The following is a 27,644-nucleotide window of genomic DNA, read 5'->3' as shown; positions in this document are numbered from 1 at the left end:
AGCGTGAAATCTGCAAAAAAAATTCTGAAATTTGAATGGAGAACACAAAAATTGAATAGTTTACGTCAATAAAAAAGAAAAAAATGAAGCCAATGTGTCTCGAACCTAGGACTTAGAGCAGCAATCCCACTGTTTATCCCATTACATATTACACTACATGCATCTCTCACCTCAGTGAATGAGATCAACTATATGATAACTTTTTCCCCATTATATTCTTGTGGAAAAGTGACAAATAGCAACTTTGACCCTCTCTCTAATTAGTATGTAATGAATTCTGCAGGCGCGGTTCAATTTTAACGACATTTTTTAACGCGATACGAGCGTAAGTCCATAGAATGTGTTTTGAGGGAAACTATAAAAATCCAAAATAGAGGTAAGTGCGCCATTATTACCTGCGAAGTTACATGGAATAAATCGAAGAGTAAGTACAAGATGATCTTGCATCTTTCCAAGTAAATGAAATTTATTAAAATTAAGATGATAATATTCATTTATAGTATGTGTATGATGTTTTTTCAAAATTTCTTCAAATAAAATGCAATGATAATTTTTGAATAATTTTTTTCTTGTGTATATTTCATTTTTTATTAGTGAAAATATCATTACATCAATAAGGAAAGCACAATCCAAATTCATATTAGTTAAATTAATATACGACCAAAAGTGCTTACTCTTAAACAACCGTCGGATTTCCGGGTGAAATCGTGACACACTTTCGTCTTTCGTAGGCAGTGGTGGTTGTTACAAAAGGTAACTTCGAATGTAGCGTGAAATCTGCAAAAAAAATTCTGAAATTTGAATGGAGAACACAAAAATTGAATAGTTTACGTCAATAAAAAAGAGAAAAATGAAGCCAATGTGTCTCGAACCTAGGACTTAGAGCAGCAATCCCACTGTTTATCCCATTACATATTACACTACACGCATCTCTCACCTCAGTGAATGAGATCAACTATATGATAACTTTGTCCCCATTATATTCTTGTGGAAAAGTGACAAATAGCAACTTTGACCCTCTCTCTGCATTTTATTTGAAGAAATTTTGAAAAAACATCATACACATACTATAAATGAATATTATCATCTTAATTTTAATAAATTTCATTTACTTGGAAAGATGCAAGATCATCTTGTACTTACTCTTCGATTTATTCCATGTAACTTCGCAGGTAATAATGGCGCACTTACCTCTATTTTGGATTTTTATAGTTTCCCTCAAAACACATTCTATGGACTTACGCTCGTATCGCGTTAAAAAATGTCGTTAAAATTGCCCACACGCAATTCTGCAACTTGGGGATTTGCGGCTTTTCCAAAATCTGTTATGATAGTTCTATATAGCAATTGATATATAATATGTTTTTTATAATCAAATAATTTTTTAGTCCAGATAAATTTTTTAAAATTTCAAAGTCTTTCCATTCTACTAACGCTCTTCACATCCATATTCTTTACCATATATGTAATATAACGCCTTATTTTAATTCCCATGTTTACGATTTATTTGTCGAAAAACTGTCTTGCCCATTAACATCTCGCGAAAATTTTCGACTTTTTGAATGGCCGTTTTCAAGATCTCAAAAACTGTGGGATATTTTTTACAAAGCTAATCGACATTTATTTACCACATATATGTACTATACAATGCACCTGGTTTCATCGAATTTTTACCGTCAGTTTTCTCGTGAGACTACCTTTACAAAACACAAAAAATATATTTTAATTTTTTAAAAAATCGTATTATTTTAGTTATTTTTTTCTCATTACAAACTTTTTTTGTTAAGTATCACTTAAGGCTGCACTTACGCCCACCTGACTTTAATTCAAATTTCTGACAACTGGCGTGAAGCGTCATTGAAATTTAACCTTAAACATCTGAATTGAAGGCCGTGTCATAGGGGCGTAAGTGTACCCTTAAATAAACCCTCTTTTAATGTTTTTTGCTTCCGTAACATCTCCTCCAGAAAATTGATATAATTTCACAGAAAAATAATGAATATTTCTATGTTGTTGAGCTCATACAGTAATGAGAAAAAAACATATAACTATTCTCAGATTTTTGTTTGAAATATAGGGAATCATTGAATTTATATGAAATAGTATTAAATTCCTTATATAAATGTTTCAATCAAATTGAAATCCATATTTTTTCAATCAATAGTTTATAAACTACTTGAAACCAAATAATTCTGATTAATACAAAACAAAACTTTATTAGTAAAAACAAGAAAGAATTTTTATGCATTCTGTATAATCATACTCTCTGGCACAGTCATAAGCTGATTTATTTTTCATATCTTTTGCATCGATTTCGATATCACTAACCGAACAAAGATATACGAGGACTTCAGTATCTTTATTTAGGATCGCGTAATGAAGAGCTGTCTTAAGCTCGTTATCCTTGGCATTAACATTAATATTCGGATGAGAACAAATAAATTTGACAGCATCAACATTATAAGATTCAGCAGCTAGTAACAAAGCTGTCTTATTGCATTTATCTCTTGCATTGATATCAAAATTAGGAATAGAGCTTAGATATTCTATAGCTTTAATATTTTTGTTTTGAACTGCGTAATGAAGAATACTCATACCATCTTTAATTTTTGCATTAATATCAACATTTGGATAAGTGCAAAGATACTTAAAGACTTCAATATTAGGATTCTGAATAGAATAAATCAGAGCTGTTGTAAGAATTCCGATATTAATGTTGGCATTAGGAAGGGAAAGGAGACATTTGATTACTTCCAAATTACTATTCTTAGCAGCATAAAAGATAGCAGTCATAATATATCCGTTCTTGACGTTGTTACTAATATTAGGAATTGTACAAATATAATTTATTGCTTCAAGATTACTATAATTAATGGCATAATGCAACGCTGTCATATAGCTTTTATCTTTAATGTTGATTTCAATCTTTGGATTAGAACAGAGGTATTTGATAGCTTGGCTATTATTATTTTGTGCGGCGTAAAGAAGTGGAGTCATGCTATAGATATCTTTGGTATTGACATCAATATATGGAAGAGAGCAAAGATATTCAATCACTTTGTTGTCATTATTTTGGGCTGAAAAAAGAAGTAGAGAGTTACATTTTTGAACAAAACTAATCGGATCACTGTCTTCAGAATCACTTTCTTTTAATAATATGGTATAAAGTTTTTCAAAATCGCTTGAATTTATGTTGAAATTTGATAATTCTTTTTTAATAATTTTGCTACTTTGGGATTTGATGAAAGAAGATATATCAAATATTATCTTGCTATTAAATAATTTAGCATAAAATTCTAAAATTTCAAGGCTTGATTCGATAGTGTCTAAGTTGTCTATTTTAACATGCTGAGAGAGAATGAACATATCTGAAGACCCAAATTCCCTATTGAGTATAGTAAATGTTTCCATGAATTGACTTTTTGTAAATTTGCAGAAATCAAAGATCTGAGAAAGCTCCTGAGCTGTCCTCAAACTAATAAATTGTTCATCATTATACCAACAATCAATTTCTTTAGCATAGGATTCGTAATCAATGGAAGTCATTAAAAAAAAACTGCTGGAAAATTTTATGAACGATATTTTAAGTACCATTCTTTATTCCATTTCAATTCAGCATCCCAAAATTATATTTGTTTAAAACTTAGATCAGATTTTTACGGAGAAGAATTTTATTTTTTATTCTCCAGTATAGAATCTCATTATATATAGACTTGATTTCATTTCATTCACTTTTTCTATATTAGCTCCATGAGATGTAGGAAATTTTATCACAAATTGGAAAATTTATGATTTTTTTCTGAAGTGGTAAGCAAAGGCGGCAAACCCAAATTTTAGCTAAAAGTGACAGGGGAAAAAAACGTTTAGTATGAAAAAAAAGACCGATGAGAGCTTCGTTCGAAATATAGAGGGAACTGAGAATGCGCAACCATTCTCAGGGAATATTGGATGCTATTCCCGTTCCCTCTGTATGGAAAATTGAGGTTTTCAAAGGGAGTTAAAATAATATCAAATTTATACTAATTTACTTCAAAATACAAAAGTATTTGACAGCTAAAATTAGTTACTTTAGCAAGCCTATCAATACCCTTTTACGATTATTGCTACTTTTTCGAAATAAAAGTAAAAACAAATTTATACTAATTTACTTCAAAATACAAAAGTATTTGACAGCTAAAATTAGTTACTTTAGCAAGCCTATCAATACCCTTTTACGATTATTGCTACTTTTTCGAAATAAAAGTAAAAACAAATTTATACTAATTTACTTCAAAATACAAAAGTATTTGACAGCTAAAATTAGTTACTTTAGCAAGCCTATCAATACCCTTTTACGATTATTGCTACTTTTTCGAAATAAAAGTAAAAACAAATTTATACTAATTTACTTCAAAATACAAAAGTATTTGACAGCTAAAATTAGTTACTTTAGCAAGCCTATCAATACCCTTTTACGATTATTGCTACTTTTTCGAAATAAAAGTAAAAACAAATTTATACTAATTTACTTCAAAATACAAAAGTATTTGACAGCTAAAATTAGTTACTTTAGCAAGCCTATCAATACCCTTTTACGATTATTGCTACTTTTTCGAAATAAAATAAATTTATTATCAAAAACCTTTTTTTTCTTAGTAAAAATAAACGAAATTTTTTACCTTATGAACTTTTGATGGAAATATGCAAATTTAAAATAATAAAGAAAGCCGCGAGCGAAGCGATCGGCTTAGTTCGAAGATTTTGATTCAAATCTTTGCTGATCTGTAATTCGCGGAAGCCGCGAGCGAATCGAGCGGCTTAGGTCTAAGATTTTGATTCAAATCTTTGCTTATATTCCTTAAATTCTTTATGAAACTCGCAACAGTTCCATAAAAAATTTGGAATTCTAAACTGTCGAAATTACCGATCGGTAATCACACCCTTCACGGGTGTGTCACTTTTAAAGGGGTGTCACTTTTAGCTAAAATTACCCCTACTCCAGAAAAAATCATTTTGGATATTGATAGCTATGGATTGCAAACAGCTTATGGACCTAAATAAGGATTATATTGATATTATGAATACCATATATTGACTGAAGACATCCAATGAAGACGAAATAAACAAAGTTTACGAGGAAATTATAAACAAATTAATTACAACCCAAATACATTCCCCTTTTGAAGTATGTTCGATCCTTTCAAACGCAATGGTAATGAATAATCGTTTCATAGAGTCATATTCTGCAATTTACAAAAAAATATATGAAAAATACCATCCAACAGTACCTCAACTTAAACCATCATTAATTAACCATGTCAATCCTAAAGTTAATATTGAGGACCCAATATTTCGAGCAATTATGGATGATGATTTAAAAACATTTATTTTATTAACAGAAATGGAGTCATTTGATAAAAACAAAACATTATCAAGTGGAATCTATCCATATAATAACAAAAGATACACATTACTTGAAATATGTAGTTACCAAGGAGCAGCAAATTGTTTCAAATTTTTAAGAACAGAATATGAATCAAAGATTACAGATATCTGCCTTGGATTATCATTTTTAGGAGGAAATGCAGATATAATAAGCGAATGTTTGAAATACCAAAAGCCAAATGATATATGCATGAAGTATGCAATTGCTTCGCATAATATTGATTTTGTCACATTTTTGATGAATGAACATCAGCTAGGTATCAAAATAGATTCATGCTGCCATTACAACAATCTTTAAGCACTTTTAGTTGCGATAGATCAAACACGAGATCAGGAATTTTGGAGAAAACCTATTAATTTCAATGCCAATGTTGATATAATTAATATTGCAATTTGTCGTTCTATAGTATTGAATAGACCTTTTATTGCAAAAATACTCATATTAAATGGAAAGTTTCTCAATCCACATTTCAAAATTGAGTTTGATTTCGTTGCTGCTGCTGCCAAATACAGTAGGAAGGAAATACTAGAACTACTTATTGCACATGGTGCTGACATCACTAATACACTTCATTGTATTACACAAGGAAATAATTTGGAGATTGCAGAATTTCTTATTTCTCATGGAGCCGATGTCAACTCAAAAGATGAAAGAGGATCAACTCCACTGCTTGAATCCATTAAAAATGATAATATAGAATTGGCAGAATTTCTTATTTTTCATGGAGCAGATGTCAACATAAAAGATAAATGGGGATCAACACCAATTCTTCGAGCTCTCGATCGAAAATATTTCCATTTGGCTGAAATCATCGTTTCCCATGGAGGAGATATCAACTCAAAAGATGAAGATGGAAGAACTTCACTTCTTCAAGCTCTAAATAAAAAAGATTTCTATTTGGCCGTTATCCTCATTTCCCTTGGAGCAGATATTAATCTGAAAGATCGGAATGGTTCAATTCCACTTCATGAAGCTTCAAAACATAATGATTTCGATTTAGCAGAATTTCTTGTTTCCCATGGAGCGGATATCAATGGAAAAGACAATAATGGATCAACTCCACTTCTTGAGGCTCTCAAAAATAATCATCCCGATATGGCAAAATTTCTTGTTTCCCATGGAGCAGATATCAGTGTAGAAGACAATAAAGGATCAACTCCGCTTCTTGAAGCATCGAAACTTAATGATGCCAATATTGTAGAATTCCTTGTTTCTCACGGGGCATATGTTAATGCAAAAAGTCATTAGGCATTGACATCATTTGAAATGGCAATTTATTTCTCATGGAGAATAACTTAAGTCAGAGCAAAATAAATATTACTTATATTGAAATAGGCATATCCGCTTTTTGATGAGCAGTTTATTACAATTAATGAATTATGTTTATATAAAACTTGATCTAAGCAACAAAATATTAACTAAAGGCTTTTATTCAGTCTTGAAATATAACTAGTTATCATGGAATCAATGACTTGGATAGAGAGTTTGCACATATGCTATTTTAATTCTGAGGCTGTTGAAAAACGGATAATTGCACATAAATATTATCAAATTATATATTCAATAAAATGCCAATTCTGTGAAAATTTTACAAAAATTGAATAGTTGTAAATACAGACAGTTCACCCAAGGAGAAAGTAATGTTAAAACTCTTTTTAAACATGTAAAATGTCAATATTTACATTGGGCCTTTATGGAAATGTTATTTTTGCTGTATGTACCTTTCGGTAAAAATTCGGACAAACCAATTTTAGAGATTTCGATGTAATTTTGAGTACATAATATTAAAATGCCAGAAATATTGTGTTAATAATAGATAACATGAATTATTCCTTTCATTAATCTTTCATAAATCCGAATGGTCAAATCTAATAAAATTTCATTACCAAAAACAATAGCCAAGGAGATTTAAATTTAACTTCTAATTAAAAATACAAAATTTCTCAAATTTGATTTTTGAATAAAAATTGTGAGCACCTATAAACAACTTTATCTTCACTATACTAATTTGTCCACCATTTCCTTTCTAATTTCCGATTCTTGGGAATGCAAAAAGGCGTTTAGCGAACATTGAATAGAGTTTATTTTTTATGGGCTATCTGATGTATCGGAGTTTTCAAATTCCTCTTAGAAAATTTGAAATCATCCTATCAAAATTATTTTCATCATAAAAGCTGCATCTATTCAGTCTAAAGCAAAATTTCATTTCTGAGAATAAATAAAATAGAGGTAGGGCAACGATAGGTCAAAAAGGCTTCTCTGATAGATTTCCTTGCCTTTTGGATATGCTATAATATATAGCCTAGCATGATAGGATATGATGTCAAAAGTTAGAACATAACTTAGGATCTTGAGAAAAATGAAAAACAAAAATTACATAAAAAAAGAAAAATTTTATCTAATTTGTTTTTTTGGACCGAATAAGTAATTTTATTGAATTTCAATACGACACATAGATTTTATTATTAGTAATAAATATAATGGTTTACTATTAACAAGGAACCTAAACTAATGAAAATTTGATTTCAAATATTGTATATGATTATCATAGATTACCAAAATATATTGCTATTTATGAGGATATAATATTGATTATTAGTAAATCGTATAAATTTAATAAATATACCATGAATATTGAATGAATTTCTTGATTCATAGGGGTAAAACGCGCTTTTATATGATTTAGACAGAGAATTTATGAGATGTAAATAACACAATAAAGGTTTATATTGAATATTTTCTAAAAATAAATCGAAATTATAAAAAACAATACATTTATTCATTGAAACTACTTGGACAAATATGAAACAAGCATTCAGGCAATACTTTTGAGACTTCAACGCATCTGATAATTTTTATATAACTTCACCTCTTATGCTTAGAGTGGAGGTATTGAGATCGTATAAGTATAGATGAGCTCACATTCAGATATGATGTGTGAACTTCTGTTTTCACTGCAATTTTGAATCAGAATAAACTCAAAACAAGAATAAAATGATATACTCACTCTCTAAATGTGTTCGAGATTTAAAGTTGTATGAATAAAACGATTCATCTTTCGAAGCCTCCATTTAATGAGAGACTTCGAAAGATGAATGTATTCATGTAGATGAAATACTATATATGACCATGTGTGATACTAAAGATATCAAAATGTTCATTTTTAAGTGCAATAGAAGGGTTATCTCTCGTAAAATCTCAATTTAAGGAAGATTTAGAAAGAACTCCTTTCCTAAGTAGATAGTGTGTGGTTTCTGTCTTTTGGTTGATCAGGAACTATGAAATTAAGTCGGACAGAAAGAAGTTCTTTCCAAAACAGACTCCAAATGAGTTGTTCGAAAAGAACTTCCTTCTGTATATGGATAATTGTAGTTACCGCACTGAAGTATGTGATTGTGATGATGGAGTTCTCGATAAATCTAAAATCGGATTAAGATTAATTGAAAACTCAAGTAATTCTTTGAAATCTTGTGTTGTCTGGCACTATAATAACCAAAGAATGAGAATATTATGTTGAATGATGAGTACGTGTGCTCGGCATTCGCCGAGCGAATTGAGTTTAACGTACTATGAAAAGTGACAAATTTGGGCTTTTTTTCCTAGGGTTATGATCTCTTCCTTTCTGCTCAATACGACAGAAATGAAAGAATGAATTTGTACTCCCTAATTGATTACTACAATCTGTATCTATCTTTAACATAGAATTAGCTGCATTGTGATTTATACTCCAGAATTATTCAATTTAAGATCAACCTCGTAAATTTTAATCATATTGCACCAATACTCCTACGTTGAGATAAGAACATGATTATACATACCAAAGCCCCATATTAAAAATCAAAATTTAGCACCTCCATTATGCAACCACATTATTCGTCGCAAATAAGTATATTTACGCATATTATGATGCATATTCACACAACTCGTATACATGAAAAGTTATTAAAATCAGACAAAATTATTGCAATAAGGAAAAAAAACAACTTTATTATATATGTTAGTAATGAATTACAAATATTTCTACAAAGAATGCTCAATACTTCATATAATCTTCGAATATTTCTTATTACAAGTTAATACATTTTGACTCGAACATGATAAACAAAAGCTGACACGCTGATTACTACATTTATGAAAATATAGTACGTTTCCATTCATCTGTTTACTTGTTTTTGTTGGAATAAAATCATTTTTTTTTTCTTTCATGAAATAAGAATTTTGCTGCGAAAGCAATATCTCTAACAATAATTAATACATTACGTCAACTCTGGAATGAGTATTTATCAAATATGATATCAAAATCAAAAATTAGTTGTTTTTTATGAGTAAAAACGATGTAAATTGATTATTTGACTAATTATCAAATACTTTGATTTTCCAAATTTTTTTCGAAATTGATTTTTTCATGTGAAAATTCAAATTGTTTAATTTCATTTTTGAAATTTTGAATTTTTTTTGGAATTTTGAGTTGATCAATTCAGCAGAATTGATAATGCTATTGCTTTAGGGCATACCACAAGGTGATGAATAAAAGGTGAACATTAACAAATTATTTTAAATCACAAATATCATCCTCATCAACTTTAATTCTAAAAAGAACTGTACTGAATTATGAAAATGCATGATTTACATTATTAAAATCTTTGAATGAAAATAGTACAAGATAAGTTTTTATTCATTTTTAATTAGATTTAAACGAAAAACTACTCCATATTAAAATTTAAGTCGAGAAATCGTATTTTGTTCTTATTTGTTAGCATTTTGTAGACATTCTAATCTTGAATTAATTTGTTACATGATATTATTAACAAATTTAACTGAAAAAATATGTTAATATGGAATAAACCATGATTATATAAGCTATCAATGCTATATATACATATGTAAAAGATTCATATTAACTCAATTAACAAAAATGATAGATTTTCATAAAGGTTCAATCTAGGTTCGTCCGAAAATTTTGATTTTTATATAGAAGACATAGTTTCATATACATAATTAAATTTTCAAACAAATTTGATCATACCATTTATTAAGCAGGATAGTATATTAATTACTATCAGTATAAAAATATAAAAATGATTATATTTAATTATTGCATAATTTAGTCAAAGAGTTATAAGCCTCAAGTGATTGTTATCACCTTCAATGCACGTATACTTTATTGATTCATAGATATTTAATCTATGTTTGACATGTTGTTGTCGTCATTCGTTTTGTTCCCATTCTTCCTAAGTTAGAATTAGAAAATACACCATCCACATCATCTAATTTGGTCCTCAGCGATAGATTGGTTCATTTTGGAGGAGTCCCATCAGACAGTTTTCGAGCACCAAATATCAAATTTTAATGTATACAAATCTTTAGTGATTTATCTCTTTTATGATGAGTAAAAGGTTTCTGCTCATCAACATTTGATTTCCGACATATATGATTTCTAATTGCAATTATTTACTTTCTTTTTATAATCTAACTCTGTGACTCATACCATAAATTAATTATTGGAAAGTGTTAATATGTTTGGCACAACGCATGGCGGAAGATACCAAACCATGCAGGGAATATGATACGTTTAAGATCTCCGAACTTTTTTTCCAAAAATTTTCTATCGTTGCCCTACCTCTATAAAATTTTATTTCATAATTTTTTTTTCAGTGATTTTTTTTTTAAAAATGAGTTTCGCTTATCATCCAGCACAAGAACCTTGCATTGGAAGTGCTTTACCGTCGAACTCATTTGTAAATAGATTAAAGAAAATAACAGAGCGACTTAACATGGATCAACCCATTTATCCAGATATAGACACAATTTATTCGTTTTGTTTGGAGTATGTTAATGCTATTACTGTTTATATGCTTCAAGGATTTCCAAAAGACTATGAACCGCTCCCAGATTTCGTTGCTTTTATTGATATTCTTATTTATTATCTTGATCAGTATGATACAAAGCCCGAAATCGACAAAGATGTCTTTTTACAATGCTTGTATATCACCACAAAGGGGTTAAATGCAGACATTGTCTTTAAAGATGAGCCTTCGTTATTAAACGTCTTAAAGTTAATTGCAGATTCAAACTCTAAAGCTGTGCAGGATGATTTCAAGAACACTCTTTTCAGGGCAATACTTAAAAGCCCCCAAAACAAAAAAGTAATTTTAACAAATACTTTCTTCTTACTTACTTGCAAGCGATTCTTCAATCACGTCGAATATTCAAAGTTTATTGATGATAATTTAAAGCAAATAATAAGTTTATTCGTACTGGATTCAATCGATTTAGATACATCATACGTATGTACATTCTTTTTCAATATGATATCAAACAATTCAATACCAAACGAAAATGCTTATTCCGCAATAAAATTTTTAACAAGTTACTTGAAAATGAATACTCTACATGCCAAAAAGGCGATTAATGAGATATTTCCATCTTTAAATGGTTTTTCATTGATACTTAATTTACTTATTCAGGCAAATCCTCAAAAAATCAAACTTGTTTTTTATGATTTATGTACTTTGACCAAAAAGGCCGAAGAATCAACATTAAACTTCATAATGGCAGAAATAGGAAATTCTAATCAGAAATTAAATGTCATTGTTCAACTTTACAGCACAATTTCAATGGTAATTACTCAAAAAGGCTTTTCTTCACACGATATCGAGTTTATTACAGATCCATCAGTATTCATGAGACCACATCAATCAATGGATGAAGAAATGAAGACTTGTACCTGCTTTTTATTCAACAGATTTTGCGCGTTAGGCTATAAATACGTAAAACTCTGTTTATCACCATTATTAGATAACTTTCTTGATGGAATTAGCGATCAACATTGCGAGTGGATCTCAGAAGGCTTAGATTTAGCAGGGAGAGGCTTAATTTCTCCTACAGATTTGAAAAACGGAAACTTATTGGAATTATTCATTGTTTTACAAAGTCCTGATTTCATTGCTCATATTTTAGAGATTTTCACCAAACTTACACCATGTTTAGCATCAGCTTACGGTGCTGAGAACGATCCGAACAAGAAATTCATCATTATTACACAAATTTTACATTCTCAGCAATATTTCAAAGATCAAAACAAGTTTTTGAACTCATTTTCCATGTTTATCATCGAAGACAAAGAGAAACACATTGTTTTAACAAGGCTCATGGAAATGTGCTTTAAGTCTATGACAGATGAAATCATGCTTGCAATTTCATATGTTTTTATGCAAGACGAAAACACATGTTTAGTTTTCTTGAACAAATGCAATGGTTTACAAGTTTTAGACGACATCATTAACTCGGTAGAGATCACAGAAGAGAACAAATCATTGTTCTTGGAATCATTGACAACAGGAGATACAGCAATGATCATTTCCGATTGGATTTTATCTCTCAATCCAAACCACAATTTGTTCAAAATCGAACCAAGGAATTTATGGAACATTATTTTCTTCGACGATGGAAAAACATTGTGCATCAGAGTTCCTTCTTTGATTCCTTTCGTTCCTCTACCTCCTGATGTCGTATTAAGTCCTGCTGATATCTATTTGATCTACACGAAAGCTCTCAAAGATTTCACGACAAGAGAATACACTATTGAAATGTCTCAGATCATCTCAGCCATTACAAACAGATACATTTCATTTTCTGATTACAAGAAACTCATTTATTCCAAGAAGAAGATTTCTCCAATGTGCAATGAGAATTTAGATCACTTCCCTGTCTTCGAGTTACAGCCATTCAAGAAGGAATCATATATTCACATAATGAGATTCGCAAAGGCAATTTCTTTCTGGGTCAAATTGGAAAATTACACTGACCAAACAATTACAATTTTGACAGCAAATAACTTAGAAATTACTTTACTAAATGATAATTTCACTGTTAAATACCATGGAACTATATATGGAATTGTTAAAGTAGAATCAACACATTGGGTATTGATGCATATAAATCTTGTAAATGAACTATTAAGATGCGTATTAAATGTTGGAATTGGAAATAAAACTGTTGAAATTGTTCTTCCAGATCCAATTGAACATTTCTCATCATTCACAATCGGAAAAGTCGATGAAACAACAAAGACAAGGTTCTTTATTGGCCCTGCAATCAGATTATTCTCCAAGCAAGTACAAGACAAGAAGAAGATCGAATCTTTAGGTGTTTCTTCGATGAAGATGACAACAGAAATCTTGTTGATAACTCCAAATTGGGGCGACGATGAAATGTTTGGAAAAGGATGCTTCAAAGTTCCTTACAAGAGCTTCTGCTCATTCTTACAAGAAAAAGAAAGACTTATTGAACTTTACAACATCATTTTAGATATGGATGATCCAATCTTGATCTCTGATTACATCAAATGTTTGATTTCATGTCACCAAATAAATAATTGCGGCGGAGAAACATTTTGGCCAATGATCAAATTACTATTCAAGAGGAAACACGAATATCTCAAGGATACAAGCACTTTAGATTTAATAACAACACTCTATTACAATAGTTGCATCCATTACATTGGAAATGATATCGAAATGTGGGAATTGTATCCAGATAAAATGTGCCAAATTTCACCATATAATGACACATTGCGAGCTTATATGGCAACATTGTGTTTCAGTCGTATGCTTCAGAAACAAGAATACAGCTCATTATTGCTTGCTTTGAATGATGTAGGCAATTACAACGCTGTTTATAACTTGTTCTGCATTTCAGATGAAACTATTCAACTTTCAATTTTGAATCACATTATAATGAAAAATAAAATGAACTTTGACAACAAATTATTGTCTGTTTTCCAGTTCAACAGATTAATAATGATCATGTTGACATCAACAATGACAGTTTCAAGAAGAATTTTGGATTTAATTTGCTTGATCAATTCAAATGAAAAAGATTATGTCAAACCAACAATAAGTTTCTCTTGCGCTGTAATGAGATTGATCGAATCAGAGAGCTTAAAGAATACTTTATTGTCCCTACTAACAGGTACATTCGAAGTAGAAGTCCTTATCAACGCCATTCAAGTTAATAGACCACATATAATTCCTGCACTTTTGTTCATCTTAATTTTGACAATTTCCGCTGATTTTGCAATGTGTGGAGATGAAAACAAGATTGATCAAGCAGTGAATTTCTTCGAGAACCAGTTATCAATGCTGATTGATTTGTTCACAAGTATTTGCGTCGGATACAGGACAAATCTTCTTGGAACTCCCGAAATCTTGGATTTGATTTCTTTCGTTTTTCCATGGATGTTTGACTTGAAAACACTCAAGGAAAACGAAGAAACAAAGGTTGATGGAATAATCGATCAATCAAAATTGAAACACATGTTGTTTGATTCATGGAATCTTCCAAGTTATTTGGAATCAGAAGTCAAAGATCCGGTTGAAATTAAATCCAACTTCGAAACACAAAACCATTTAATCTTGAATTCTGTTTTATCACTGATCAGGAAATGCTGTCCTGAATATGACGCAGAAAACTTACCAATTGGAATTTCTCCATTGGTTGACAAAGTTTCACAGTTTTTGTTCGATTTAATTACAAGTTTCACAGAGAAAAAGATGTTCTTCATTGCAGCAAGATGTTTAACATTTGTTGACTTGAGACCATCTCCTCAAATATGCTTAATCATGTTGAACAAGTTCTTTAGATCATACGACATCACAAATTGCGAAATATTCTTTGATTTGGCTGCAAGAGTTCATTTCAGACCAAGCATCAAAGAAATCAAACCAATTTCAACAGAAATCGCGAGAATTTTGGTGTCGAAAGAACTTGAAAATGTCTCAAAGAACCAATCATCAATCTATGCAATCAGAATGATTTTATATAATATCTTAGATGTCTTGAGTTTAGAAGAATCATGCAATTTGATATCAGATATTATAAACATTCGAAAATTTGCCGAACATGTCTTTTCTGATCCGAAATTCACACTTCTGATTCTTGAGAGATTATGCCAATTCGTTGGAACACAAAATGAATTACTTTGCCAAACTCTCAGCAAATTTACTTTGTTTGTTTCAACACTCAAAATAAGTGATAATTACATTGAAAATCTACTAACTTTGTTGCAAGGTTTATCCATTGCCGACTCTCCAAACTTCAAAGATTGGCTCACATCGAACAAAGAAATTTACATGATTGGCATGGAAAAAATGAAGAGATTCTTTGGAGAATTCGATGACAGCTGGCAAAAGAATTTCAAGAATTCTGATTATTTGCTCGAGTTCCATGATACATTGAATGAAATCTATAACGGAATGAACTTACATGTACAGTCTGTTAATAAGTTTCCTGCAATCTTGAAGACAATCACTGATATCTACAAGGATGATTCCCTTAGAAAGATCGAAGAAGATGAAATGAATTTGTTCTGGCAAATTAATTCGATCGAACTTTCAAGCGTTCAAAGGAACTGCTACATGATGGGAGAGCACACATGGCCAGGTGATTGTCCATTGATACAAACACCATCTCCAATTAAGCTTCCTAAATTTGGTGTAGGAACATCAAGACCTGAATTGTACACTCATCAATTACCTCAAACAATTTGTTTCACAACAGGAAACAACATTAAACTCTATAATGAGAAATACACAGTTTTCGCAACTTTGGAGAAATATTCAAAGAATAGTGCTTTCTTACCAATAAGATGCTCTTCTTCAATGTCGAACTCAACCAAGTCAATGTATTACAGCTTCGTCAGAAAGTTCTCGCAGATACCTCAAATTTACAATTGCAAATTCCTGAAATATTCAGATCCAATTCAATCTGTCACATTTGTTGACAATACGAAGATAACTGTATTAATTGGAGCTTCTTTCGAGAACACGAATGAACTGAAACTTATGAAAGATTACATTTCTCCAATCTGTTATTCAGCTCTTTCTCATCAAATGACTTTGGGAATGTTTGGAAAAGTTTCACTTTTCTGTGGACATTTCGCAGTCACTGTTAACAAATCCGACATTTTACTTGTCAGAAAGAGAACATACAACTATCAGAACAACTGTGCAGAGATACATACCTGGAATGGAACTGACTTTAATATCATTTTCCAAGGAAATAATGTTCCACATATTATTACAGCATTTAACTACGATTACAGGTTCATAAACAATAAAGTTTTTAACATGCCATTAGCAATGATGACCGAACAATGGCAGATAAGTGCATTGACAACTTTCAAGTATCTGCTTGGTGTCAATTTTGCTGCAGGAAGATCTTTCTCTGATTACTCACAATATTTTGTTTTCCCATGGGTAATTTCGAATTATTCAGATGCCACTCTTGATATTTCGAATCAAAATGATGTTAGAGATCTTCAAAAACCAATGGGAATGATAGGAGAAGAAAGAGCAAAGAACTTTATGAAACAGAGATTGGAGAAAAAGACAGAATACATTATTCCTAGCCATTATTCAATGTCTTCTGCTATTCATCATTTCTTGTTGAGATGCCCTCCACATACATTGATCGAATGGGATGTAAACAATGGCTGGGAAGTTTCTACAAAGACATTCCATGATTTGGGAGTTTCTTGGAGAAATGCAAGTGAATTACAGCCAAATGACTGCAAAGAATTGATTCCAGAATTCTTCTGTTTACCAGAAATGTTCGTCAACAGATCGAAACTTAACACAAGAGATGTTATGCTTCCGAAATGGTGCCAATCCGGACCTTGTCAATTCGTAATGGCAAATCGCGAAATCCTCAACAATTCAGAGAAAATCAATCTCTGGATTGACTTGATTTTCGGATACCTCCAGAGCGGATCCCAAGCAGAACATATTGGAAATATCTACGATCCGATTTGCTATCCTCATAAAATTTCATCTTCTGATGACAGATCAATTGTAGAGCTCCAAATTTCTACTTTAGGACAATGCCCACAACAGATATTCAGAAAACCACATCCAACAAAGATCCAGAAGACACCAGATGATGACAAAGAACAACAGAAAGCGCTTTTTAGACAGAAACATTCATCAATTAGACCAAAACCGAATTTCTCTCAATTAGAAGAAAGTTTTGATGGAGCATTTTGCAGAGGAAAGATTGCTGTTATGCCTCAAGAAAACTCTGTTGTTCTTCACATCAAAAAAGTCAACAGCATGAGATGCTATACAACATATTTCAATGACGCTACAGCAATGTCTTGTTCCGAAGATGGAAACTTAATTGTTGTTGATGACGCAAACTTTGTTTCATCAGTTTACTTCATAGATATTGTTGGTGACTTTTTAGGAGTAAGAAAAGTTGGATCAAAAGTTTTCGAAGACACAGTTAGATCCAGAATTGACAGTACAATGCAAATTGCTATTTCATTCATGAAGAATTACTATGTTTTATGGCATCCAATTCGAGGAACTACCTTAGATAAAGTTGAAATGGACGGAATCATTGATATTATCTTCATTGAGAAATATTTGGCATTTTGCATTTTGATGCCAAAGAGATTGGTAGTTAGGACATATTCCAACACTGATATTTGCGAGATGCAGATGCAGAAGGAAGCAACTTGCATGATCAAACATAATGATGGTATTTTTGTTGGATATAAAGATGGATCAATCGAAGTTGTTGCCATTGACAGAATGAGATTGATGCCAAAATCAATGAAGATTTTTGAAGATTCGACTGTAGGAATTGTGAAATTAGTTAGAAACGGAACATACATTTTTGCTTGGACAACTCAGGATAGAATTATCTCTATAATTTAATTTATTTTTTTTTATATTATAGATTAAATACTTTATATCTATTTCAGTATTTCAATTTATTTTTATTACTCTCTTATTTGAATCTATCAAGTGAAATTTTAATCGCAAAGTGTGATATACCTGAATAAAAGATGAAATATAGATTGTACATAACATTTTAGAAATAACATAGAAAGAATTATTATTATTTTACAGATAGATCAGTGAAAAGCATTGGTATTATAATTTTGCCGCAATTTTCCTTGGAGTAAGTTTTTCTCTAGTAGGAGTTTTAGGTCTTGCACTTGATGCTGGCAACTTAGGTGGAAGACGCCCTCTTGTAGGAGTTTTTCTTCCAGCTGATTTTTGCGCAAGTTGAGCTTTTTGGTTTAAAAGATCTAAAAGAGAAGCATTTTGATATAATGTATTCTTTGGAGATTTCTTTGGGGTAGTTTGTCTTTTCGTAGGAGTTTTTATTGGAGATTTCGGAATTAGCGCGCATGCTGCTTTTTGAATATCACCACCAAACTCCTCAACAAGCCGTTTCATCGGAATTTTTCGTACAGAATCAGGAATTGATAATAAAGATATTTCGAGAGCGTTGAGCATGTTATTTATTGCAGCTTCCATGTTTTTAAGAATGACTTCTTTCCTAGATGCAGCTTCTTGGTCGAATTCTTGTATTAGTTGAGCAGGATCACAATCAGACATACTATGTCTAAACGTACATATTCTCAAATTATAAAACTTATGATTCACATCAAGAATAGATATTAAGTACCATAATCGTAATGCTATAGTTTAACTTCTAATCCACAATCTACCTGTAGAATTATAAATTTTTCTCATTTATTTCTTGGAAAATTGATTTCATTCAATAATTAAATATGGAAGCTTGTCCATCATTATATATGTAAAATTTTTGACGAGTTTTCTATATGACAACAAGTCATGGAATAATGCTGTTGAAAAATATTAATTTCATAAATAAAAAATAAATTTTAATTATACAGGCCTAAATTGCGGGTAGGCATCAAAAAATCTGTTCAAAACATCATCAGAGACAGGATGGGGTTTCTCAATATACCTATACCAATCAGGAGGGAATTCCCAATGCCTACCAGGCGATCTTTCAACATTTTCTGTCTTACTCATATGATCATAGCATTCGTCACTTGTGTTAAATGGACCAGCGCCACAATAGTAGCAAAAATGTTTTCCACAGCTGCAAGAAATATGATTGCATGCACTCGTTTTTTCAACAAATTGACCACAATTTGGACACTTGCGAAATCCTGGAGGTACTTTGGTAAGTAATTCTTTGGCAGGACATTTATCATTTTTCGCATGCCACTGCTTGCAATATATACAGAGTATTTGATTGCATCCTTCAACCAAGCATCTACATTTTTTGATTGATGCATTATACAAGTATTTAGGATGAATTGGGCAAAACACAAACATTGGGGATTTGTGAATCATAATCGAAACTATAACAGTGAAGTATGCTCGAGCTGTTTGACTAGATATTGGAGATGACAATAATGTCCACATGAATTGACAAAACGGAATAATTGGCCAATAAATTTGCGTTGTTGTATCAATAGTGCAAGGATATAATGAGAATTCGTCAATAATTTCAGAAACTTCTAATAATTCATCAATTTTGATCTCATCATTTTGATCAATTAAATTTTTGAGTGATGAATATTTAATTGCATCTCTTGCACAGGTGAGACAAATTGGGCGTGAAACAACTGTTCCATCTTTGAAGAATATATTCACAGGATTCTTTGATTGTGTAGCTGGATTTTCGCAGCATCCAATTTCATCTGCAAGAACGCTAGGAATTTCATCATTGCCTAGTGTTTTGTCTGTTTTTGACTGAGTATCATTTTGGAATTGCTGGAGATACTCTAATATGTTTTCATCTGTTTCTGTGTCTGGTACAAATAGTTCTTTGGTAGCTTTGTTAACAAAATAGTACCTCTTTTTGCTCAAAGCTAATCTATTGATATCATATCCATGAGGAATTGGATATGCTTTGAATGGTATTTTTGGTTTATTGACTTTCATCAAATTCAAGGCATTTTCCACATCTTTTGTTTTACCAAAAATTGCACCGTTATCTAATTTTAGATTGAGTTTATTCTCTTTTACCCAATCGAAAACAGCTTTCATAACAATAGGAACTCTGACAATAATAGATGGAGCAACATCTGGTGGAATAATCAAACGCTTTGGAGCATTTTTATACAATTCTCCTTTAATTTCATTAATGAATGGATTAATGAATGCCGGAGACATCATAACAAGCTTCTTTTGGCATAAAATATCGTTGTTCTTTGAATTCACATCAATAGGACATTTCTCAATTATGATTTTTCCGAATTTGTTGCTGAAACTAGAAATGATTTTTTCGAATTCTATATTAGATAATCTATACTTTGATAGATTTGAAATGAAAACGTCATAAGAAGTAATGATTTCATATGAACGAAATCCAAACGGTTTCAATAATTTCATTGCATGCTCTGTAATTTCAATTGATTTTGATTGATTATTAATTAATAAAATAGGGACTCCATTATTATTGTTACTATTCCTATACAAAATTCCTTTATCATCAAAATAATTCATGAATTTCACTATTGTTCTAAGGTTAGTAATAATTTTGTGACTCTTGTAGCAGTTATCGACATTCAAATTATTAACTTGTATCTTGTCACCTTTGTTCAACTTCTTCTGTTATAAGATGATTGCTTTTAATACATCCAAGTTCGAACTTGTTAATAATTTTGACTAAAGGCGATTTCGATTGATCATGATCAATATTGAAATAATTCATGCGTGCCAATTGCCCGATATATTCTACGTTATTATTTTGAGAATATAATACTGCAATTGCAGTTTTATGAACATGCATTTCAACATATTTATTCCTTATTGAATCTTGATCTTGTAGTTTATCATTAAAATGATCGCCAACCCATTCTAATTCAACTTCATCTGGAATTAATTGATCTGATAATATTACAAGATGTGATTTCATTCCGAATACAGATTTACACCCATAAAACGTTGTTGGATTAGAAATATTTCCTCCATCTTCTTCGATTGGTTCATTAGGATCCAGCGAGAATATCATATCTTCACCAGTAAATGCAATTGATTTTGAATATCCAAATTTCGGAATTTCTTTAATATATTTCAACAGAAAAGAAATTGTGTTCTTATTGATATTATAAGGATGCAATTTTGTATCATCATATTTAATGATTTGGTTTTCATACTTATCAGTTCCATATGCTTTTAATGATATGCATGATTTGAGAGTTGGATGTTGAATTAAAATCGTTTGTCCGATATATGGAGCAAGGCATTTGAGATTATTAACAGCAGTGATAACTTCATCAGCAACATCTGAATTCCTCGGAAAGAAATTAAATGAACAGTGTTCAGAATCAATTTCACTTATATAGAAATAATTACTTGCATCTCCATTTGAACCGTTTATTTTGATTAATTCCTTCATTTCTTTTCCCAAATAGCCTTGGAGAACGGCTGTAAAGAATGGATTGTTAAGATATTGCTCAATAACAATGGACTGCGGATGAGGACCTTGATTTGGGCCATTATTGATATGAATGAAACTGCCGTCGATACGATGTAGACTTGTATTTCTTGTTATATTTACAATATATGCATTTGAAGGGAAATCAAGAGATACTTGCCCCGGTCTTTGTGATATTGTAATATATGAGTCATTCTTATCAAAATTCACAAGTTCATTACCATTGTAACTAGCGAAAAATTGGTTTCTGAACATGGAAATTGTGCTAAATGAACTAGTTCTTGCTCTACCCCATTCGCCATCAATGCTGTTATCACTTATCAATTTGAAGAGTTTTTGTGCAAATGTGTTAATATAATCGCATCTATCGTAAAATGCTTTCAGTTGTATCCAAATTCCCTCATAGTTTACGCCCAACTTATTAGCAATTTCTTTGAGAAATGTTTCAATTTGAGAAATCATTTTTTGTGTGAATTGGTTATCTAATGGATCAATTGTTTCACCATTGTTTATCATAACATCAAATAATGATTTTACGATTGTTGCAAAATCAGATTCCCTTTCGAAATTCTTGATTAATAGTTTCGAGGTTAATTTGGTTATTGTAATGTTTGGAATCAACATTGTAAGAGAAGCAAGAAGAGCTGCAATTTTTTCATCAACTCCATACTGCTCACTGAGAGTTGTAATTGCTAATGAAATGTAAGATGAAAATGGGAAATTTGCCACTTTTTCGCCAAGAGGAGTGAGAGTATATACACTTCTCTTCGAAGAAAATGGATTCAAAAATGAGTAGCATCCTTCTGTTTTTACAAGAATTTTTGATTTCACTAATTCATTATACATCAAATTCATTTTTTCTTGTGGAGTCTCATCAAAAAGTTTACAATCTTCTATATGTATTCCCATTCTCTTCAAATCTAGAAATTCATAAGATATACCTTTCACCAACAAATCAGACATTGATTCATAAGATTCATTTTTGATTAGCAGAATCAGACATTGATTAGCAGAATGACATGATTTTCAATGGACATTCTTTGGGAAATTAATGCCAATTTTGTGTTTAATACATCCATATAAACTGATCTTCTGGCAAAATCATGGACACAAAATCTTGTTTTATTGATAATATCAATTTTATCATTTTCGCATTTCATCATAATCAAAAGAAGGTCTCTTGGAGTAAAAATGCCAATAATTGGCTTGTCATGATTCTCTTGTTTGAATAATTCAGTCATTTTTGCTATATCAGTCTCAACTTCAGCTTCATTGCAAAGATTTTGAGTTAAGGATGTTGCTATTTCATCAAGTGAATCTTTTTTCTGTGTAATCATCATGATGAAAGGATTTTTCATATTGTTCTTCAAAGCAAGGATTGAGCAGATCATTGGAATAAAGGTGAAAACTTCCCGATTATTTTCATTAATATATATTACAGTATCCTTTGCATACAAAAGCTTTGATGAGGCAATGAAAAATTCGCTGAGTTTAACCGATGTTTTTGTTGGTTCAATAGCTAAACAGAACATTTTCTTGAAAATATTGGAAATTTGAGTATAATTTTGGTTTTCTTTGAAGGATGAAATGAAGGATAGAAATATTTCGATTGCTGATATTAGCGATTATAATTCATTCAATTTCTGATTATTTGATTCCTTGCAAAATACTTTAAAACATTTGAAAATATTATTAGCCTCTTGTGCATAGTCTGTGAAAAGTTCTGGAAAAGTTTTCCCGTATATATTATTTGAAAACCTATCCACAAGAGTTTGATCATTAACTTTTTTGAGCATTTCAAGGAATTCTGTTGATGCTTCCATGTATACTGTATTATTATTACAAACTATTTCATCTGGATTATCACTCATCATTTTAAAATGAATTAATATTCTTTTGCACTTTTGATTTGAATGAAAATATTTTGACTAGTCAAAAAAAAGTTATTGATCCGGATCTGATCACAATTTCGTTACAAAGGTTGAAAGAGAAAGGATTATTCAAATAAATTCTGCCCCTGCATCAAAATTACACAAGCTATTAAGCATGAAACACCTTTAGCGCTTACTTACCACAAACAATTTTAGAAAATACACATTTCCATAATGGAAGACCAATATCAGTAAATGATAATAGAAACTATCATCCATTTACAACAGAATCATCAACAACAGAAAGTGAAAGAGATTCTGATGGTAGATCAAAATATCGATCTGAAATCATCAGAACAATGCCCACACGTCGCATTTCTATCAAAAAGGAAGAGAACTTTTGGATTCTATGTCCAAATAAGAAATTAATGTATTATTATTGTTATACCATGTAAAAGTCATGTTTTTAATGAAATTAATACTTACGTAAAGCACTGAAACATAAATAACATTTAACAATTTTTCGGAATCAATAATTTTTAACGTTTTCAAATGCATATCTAATGCTAATTTATGTTAATTTATAAAACACCAATGAAAACAAGAAATGATTACTTTTTTATGGCATTTTTAAAGAAATCAATTAAAAACGATAGAATTTACAAATTCTCTCAAAATCTGATTTGAAAATTGAAAACTCTCCCAATTTGGAAACATTGTCATATATTAACAATTCATAAAATATCAAATGACATAAATAATGAAATCCAATGGATTACTAATGAACTTGAGTTAGTCGCCGTCTCAAGTAACTTTCCTGGAATGTTGTACTTCTTCACGTATTCAAGAGATAAAAGGGATGATGCGAAATGTGCCAATGCAAACATTGCACCACGAATATCATCGATGTTGACACTGTTATCGAGAATTTGGATCAAATATGGAACTTGTTCAGCAAGAATCTCAACACCCTTCTCATACTTTGACATCATTCCGAACAAATGAGGAGGAAGAACAATAGTCTTTTCGTCTAATGGTGTCAATCCTGGATAAGCATCAACGGCAGGTTTCGGTTTCTTGAGGAATGACTGTTCAACAGCTTTGTCGAATGCGAGGAAGTAATCATTGTTTCCGTCTTCCATCCACCAATCGACAACATCGCTGACTGTGCAGTTGCTCAGAGCTGTTGGAGTGGAGAAGATGTAAGAGTATCCAATGGGACCGTACTTGCAAAGGATGCTGTGAACTTCTTTGTCGTTTGCACAGTATTCTGTAGCTTTAGGATCGTCTTGAACAACTTCATATAAAAGTTGCAAGATTGGGGAAATTCGTTGATTGATCTGGTCTTGTTTGAATGTTGAAACAAGTTGTTTAAAGTATGGAATGATCAAGTTAACGAATGCTGTTTCGAAATAGTTCTTCACGAAACGTTTCTCTCGAAGAGATTGAATCGCAATGTGGGAGATTTCGACTTTTGGAGATAACATGAATTTCATGTAGACGGGAGATGCGAAATCGAACTCTGGATAAAGTTGAAGCATAGACATCGCAAATGTAGCGGAAGGAATGTTTGTGATTGCCGAGGAAAGAGTAATAAGGGCCGGTTGGATGTCCCACTTCTGAAGGATTCCAATTCCTTGTGACATAGTCATCATCATGCAGACAGTTCGGAAATGAGACCATGCGGTACTGTCATTACGTGGGGAATCGTGTTTCCTAAGCGAATGAACTGAAAGTGTAAGCGCGTTCTTGAAATTAACACAATTTTCAAGCATCTTCAAACCAGTGTCGTTGGAAAGAAGGAGTTTAACAAGAGCAACTAAGGAATCAGCAACATCGTGCGTGCGAGTAGGTTCGATCGTCATAAATGGGCCACTGAAATAATTTAATAAATCTTTGTAGAAAACGGTCTGTGGAGCTCCGTATGCTTCTTTAGGATTGTTTGGAAGAACAATAGTAAGGTAGTTGTAGATGTAGTTCCAGTCCCAGCCGGTATTATCTTGAGGTAATTCGGGACAATTGATTAAGATTCGGTTGTTTTGGACTGGTTTCATAGTAGCTCGTAATATTTCGGCATTGTTCGAGGATGAAATGAAGATTTCCTTGTTTTCTGTATAAGGAGCATCAAATGACTCGTAAGGTTCAAGTAAACGGATTGCAGGATCGTTTGTAGGAAGCTTCTGCTTGAGAATATCGTATAGGCCGCTTGAACGGAGCTGATAAAGTAAAAATCCGATATATCCTGTCAAAACAGTTGGTTTCTTGTGCCAAGCTTCGAGAGTATTTGCAAGAATGGTTGAAATAGATTTTGTATCATGCTCAATACAGATTGCAATGTCCTCAAAAGTTTTTGATGGAATAATGAAGCCTAAAAGGCCCGGCCACGATTGTAAAATGTATGTTAATGCTTTTACCGATGATGCTATTGTTTCTGGTTTAACTTCTTCGACAGAAATGATAGGTGAGATGATTCTTGATAAAGTGTGCTTCGGAATGAATGAATCAAATAAAAACTCCTACCAAAGATATTGTAAATTCAAAAATTTAATTTGAATGTCCTATCGTTCTAAAAACTGTAGTTTAATTCACGTTAGATGTCTTATGAACATGCTAATGATATGAATCAAATTGCTAACAATGTCCATTCATTTATCGAAGATGGAATTTTTTATGATGTCGTTGATAAAAGCATTTCCCAACAAGCTATCGAGAAAGCTAAGATTGATTCAATTAGCTATAATGAACTTCTTTCACTGGAAAAATCAAAACGAAAATCAGCCAAAGTTACTGTTAATAGCTTTGATGATGTTTTAGAGATTCTTCATTTCTACAAAAAATTTCTGAAACTTGAATCATCGCAATCTTTGATAGAGTTTTTAGAAAAATATAAATCAAATGGTACAAAAGATAATGAAATCAAACAATTAAAAAGCGATATTTCAACATTGCAAAATACAAATGAACAATTAATACGAGCATCTAATGATTTTACCACAATCTTTTCATTAAAGAATTCAAATAATTTTGATGCAGCATACAGTTTTCTGAAAACAATTTCAGATAATAAAGATAAAATGATGATTAGAAAGTCATGCTTGCTTGGATTAAGTGAAATTAGGGATGGAAATGAAAACACTCCACTTATTGCGGCATGTATTAATGGAGATTATCAATTAACTAAATCTCTTATTGAAGGAGGATGCAATCGCAAATGCACAAATGATAGGGAGGGAAATTGTTTATTTGAAGCATCACTTGCAGGACATCTTGAGATTGTCAGATATTTGATTTCAGTTGGCTTTGACAAAAATTGGCGTAAGAAAACCAGGCGTAGTACAGCAATTTTGGCTGCTTCATCTAACAGACATCTTAAAGTAGTGAAATATTTGATAAGTATTGGCTGTGATGCAAATTCATCAAATTTTAGAAATTTAAATTGCATTTATTTTGCATCACTAAATGGTCATCTTGAAACTGTCAAATATCTTATTTCTATGGGAGGAAATCCAGCTCAAATAACGCATGATGGATGTTCACCGTTAATGATCGCAGTAATACGGGGTCATTTTGCAATAGTTAAGTATCTCATTTCATTTGGATTAGACCTCCATGTCAAAAACATTTATGGAGAATCTCCAATAATTCTTGCATCAAAAAATGGTCATCTAAATATTGTCAAATAACTAATTAAATGCGGTTGCAATAAGAACGATAAAACATTAAATAAATATACATCTCTTCATTTGGTTGTAATTAATGGATTTCTTGATGTTGTTGAATATTTAGTTGAAATTCGTGTAAAACTCAATGAAGTAGATAATAATGGAAAAACGGCATTAGATTATGCACTTCAATATTCAAATAATAGTGAAAATGGCAAAATAATCCTGAAATTGCTTCGGTTTTCAGGATGCACTTCAGCTCCTGAGCCACACTGCTTTTTATTAAGAACGTTGGGATTATTCTTGAAATGGATACCAATTTTATTGATAATTTTTTATCTCCTTTATTGTTTTCTTTTTTAGATAAATCCATATTTCATGAAATAATTTTAATCGAAAAAAGGCCATGAAACG

At 31.3% G+C, this 27,644-nt stretch overlaps 8 protein-coding genes and 1 pseudogene across 9 annotated transcripts, besides 5 other annotated features; 3 read left to right on the top strand and 6 right to left on the bottom strand.

Moving 5' to 3' along the window:
• Positions 1 to 1,793: 1,793 nt before the first annotated feature.
• Positions 1,794 to 1,920: a mobile genetic element.
• Positions 1,921 to 2,204: 284 nt separating this feature from the next.
• TVAGG3_0167370 (protein ubiquitination) lies at positions 2,205 to 3,816 on the bottom strand (the record flags this gene model as incomplete). The annotated part of the gene is made up of 1 exon (XM_001322615.1): positions 2,218 to 3,546. The coding sequence occupies one exon, from the start codon at positions 3,544 to 3,546 to the stop codon at positions 2,218 to 2,220; it is 1,329 nt and encodes a 442-aa protein (XP_001322650.1).
• Positions 3,817 to 3,819: 3 nt separating this feature from the next.
• Positions 3,820 to 3,849: a terminal%2Cinverted (terminal inverted repeat of MuDR-3_TvMULE3 transposon ID:TVAGG3_0167360).
• Positions 3,820 to 4,978: a mobile genetic element.
• Positions 4,949 to 4,978: a terminal%2Cinverted (terminal inverted repeat of MuDR-3_TvMULE3 transposon ID:TVAGG3_0167360).
• Positions 4,979 to 5,188: 210 nt separating this feature from the next.
• TVAGG3_0167350 (spectrin binding) lies at positions 5,189 to 5,722 on the top strand (the record flags this gene model as incomplete). The annotated part of the gene is made up of 1 exon (XM_001322614.1): positions 5,189 to 5,722. One exon carries the CDS (start codon positions 5,189 to 5,191, stop codon positions 5,720 to 5,722), a length of 534 nt encoding a protein of 177 aa, XP_001322649.1.
• A 3,223-nt stretch (positions 5,723 to 8,945) lies between these two features.
• Positions 8,946 to 8,993: a mobile genetic element.
• Positions 8,994 to 11,086: 2,093 nt separating this feature from the next.
• Positions 11,087 to 18,144, top strand: TVAGG3_0167330 (aggrephagy protein; the record flags this gene model as incomplete). Its single annotated transcript, XM_001322613.1, has 1 exon — positions 11,098 to 18,144. The coding sequence occupies one exon, from the start codon at positions 11,098 to 11,100 to the stop codon at positions 18,142 to 18,144; it is 7,047 nt and encodes a 2,348-aa protein (XP_001322648.1).
• A 95-nt stretch (positions 18,145 to 18,239) lies between these two features.
• Positions 18,240 to 18,929, bottom strand: TVAGG3_0167320 (Nbl1 / Borealin N terminal family; the record flags this gene model as incomplete). The annotated part of the gene is made up of 1 exon (XM_001322612.2): positions 18,364 to 18,834. One exon carries the CDS (start codon positions 18,832 to 18,834, stop codon positions 18,364 to 18,366), a length of 471 nt encoding a protein of 156 aa, XP_001322647.1.
• A 199-nt stretch (positions 18,930 to 19,128) lies between these two features.
• Positions 19,129 to 20,763, bottom strand: TVAGG3_0167310 (tissue development protein family; the record flags this gene model as incomplete). Its single annotated transcript, XM_001322611.1, has 1 exon — positions 19,129 to 20,763. One exon carries the CDS (start codon positions 20,761 to 20,763, stop codon positions 19,129 to 19,131), a length of 1,635 nt encoding a protein of 544 aa, XP_001322646.1.
• Positions 20,764 to 20,848: 85 nt separating this feature from the next.
• TVAGG3_0167300 (tissue development protein family) lies at positions 20,849 to 22,552 on the bottom strand (the record flags this gene model as incomplete). Its single annotated transcript, XM_001322610.1, has 1 exon — positions 20,849 to 22,552. One exon carries the CDS (start codon positions 22,550 to 22,552, stop codon positions 20,849 to 20,851), a length of 1,704 nt encoding a protein of 567 aa, XP_001322645.1.
• A 140-nt stretch (positions 22,553 to 22,692) lies between these two features.
• On the bottom strand, positions 22,693 to 23,229 carry TVAGG3_0167290 (ATP-dependent RNA helicase protein; the record flags this gene model as incomplete). The annotated part of the gene is made up of 1 exon (XM_001322609.1): positions 22,693 to 23,229. One exon carries the CDS (start codon positions 23,227 to 23,229, stop codon positions 22,693 to 22,695), a length of 537 nt encoding a protein of 178 aa, XP_001322644.1.
• A 792-nt stretch (positions 23,230 to 24,021) lies between these two features.
• Positions 24,022 to 26,076, bottom strand: TVAGG3_0167280 (annotated as a pseudogene). Its single transcript has one exon — positions 24,303 to 25,150. A coding segment is annotated over exon 1 (848 nt).
• A 62-nt stretch (positions 26,077 to 26,138) lies between these two features.
• On the top strand, positions 26,139 to 27,635 carry TVAGG3_0167270 (protein ubiquitination; the record flags this gene model as incomplete). Its single annotated transcript, XM_001322607.1, has 1 exon — positions 26,163 to 27,251. The coding sequence occupies one exon, from the start codon at positions 26,163 to 26,165 to the stop codon at positions 27,249 to 27,251; it is 1,089 nt and encodes a 362-aa protein (XP_001322642.1).
• Positions 27,636 to 27,644: the final 9 nt, after the last annotated feature.

This window comes from Trichomonas vaginalis, chromosome IV, assembly GCF_026262505.1.
Source record: "Trichomonas vaginalis G3 chromosome IV, whole genome shotgun sequence".
Lineage (NCBI taxonomy): Eukaryota > Parabasalia > Trichomonadida > Trichomonadidae > Trichomonas > Trichomonas vaginalis.
This window is presented reverse-complemented; position numbering and strand designations above follow the sequence as displayed.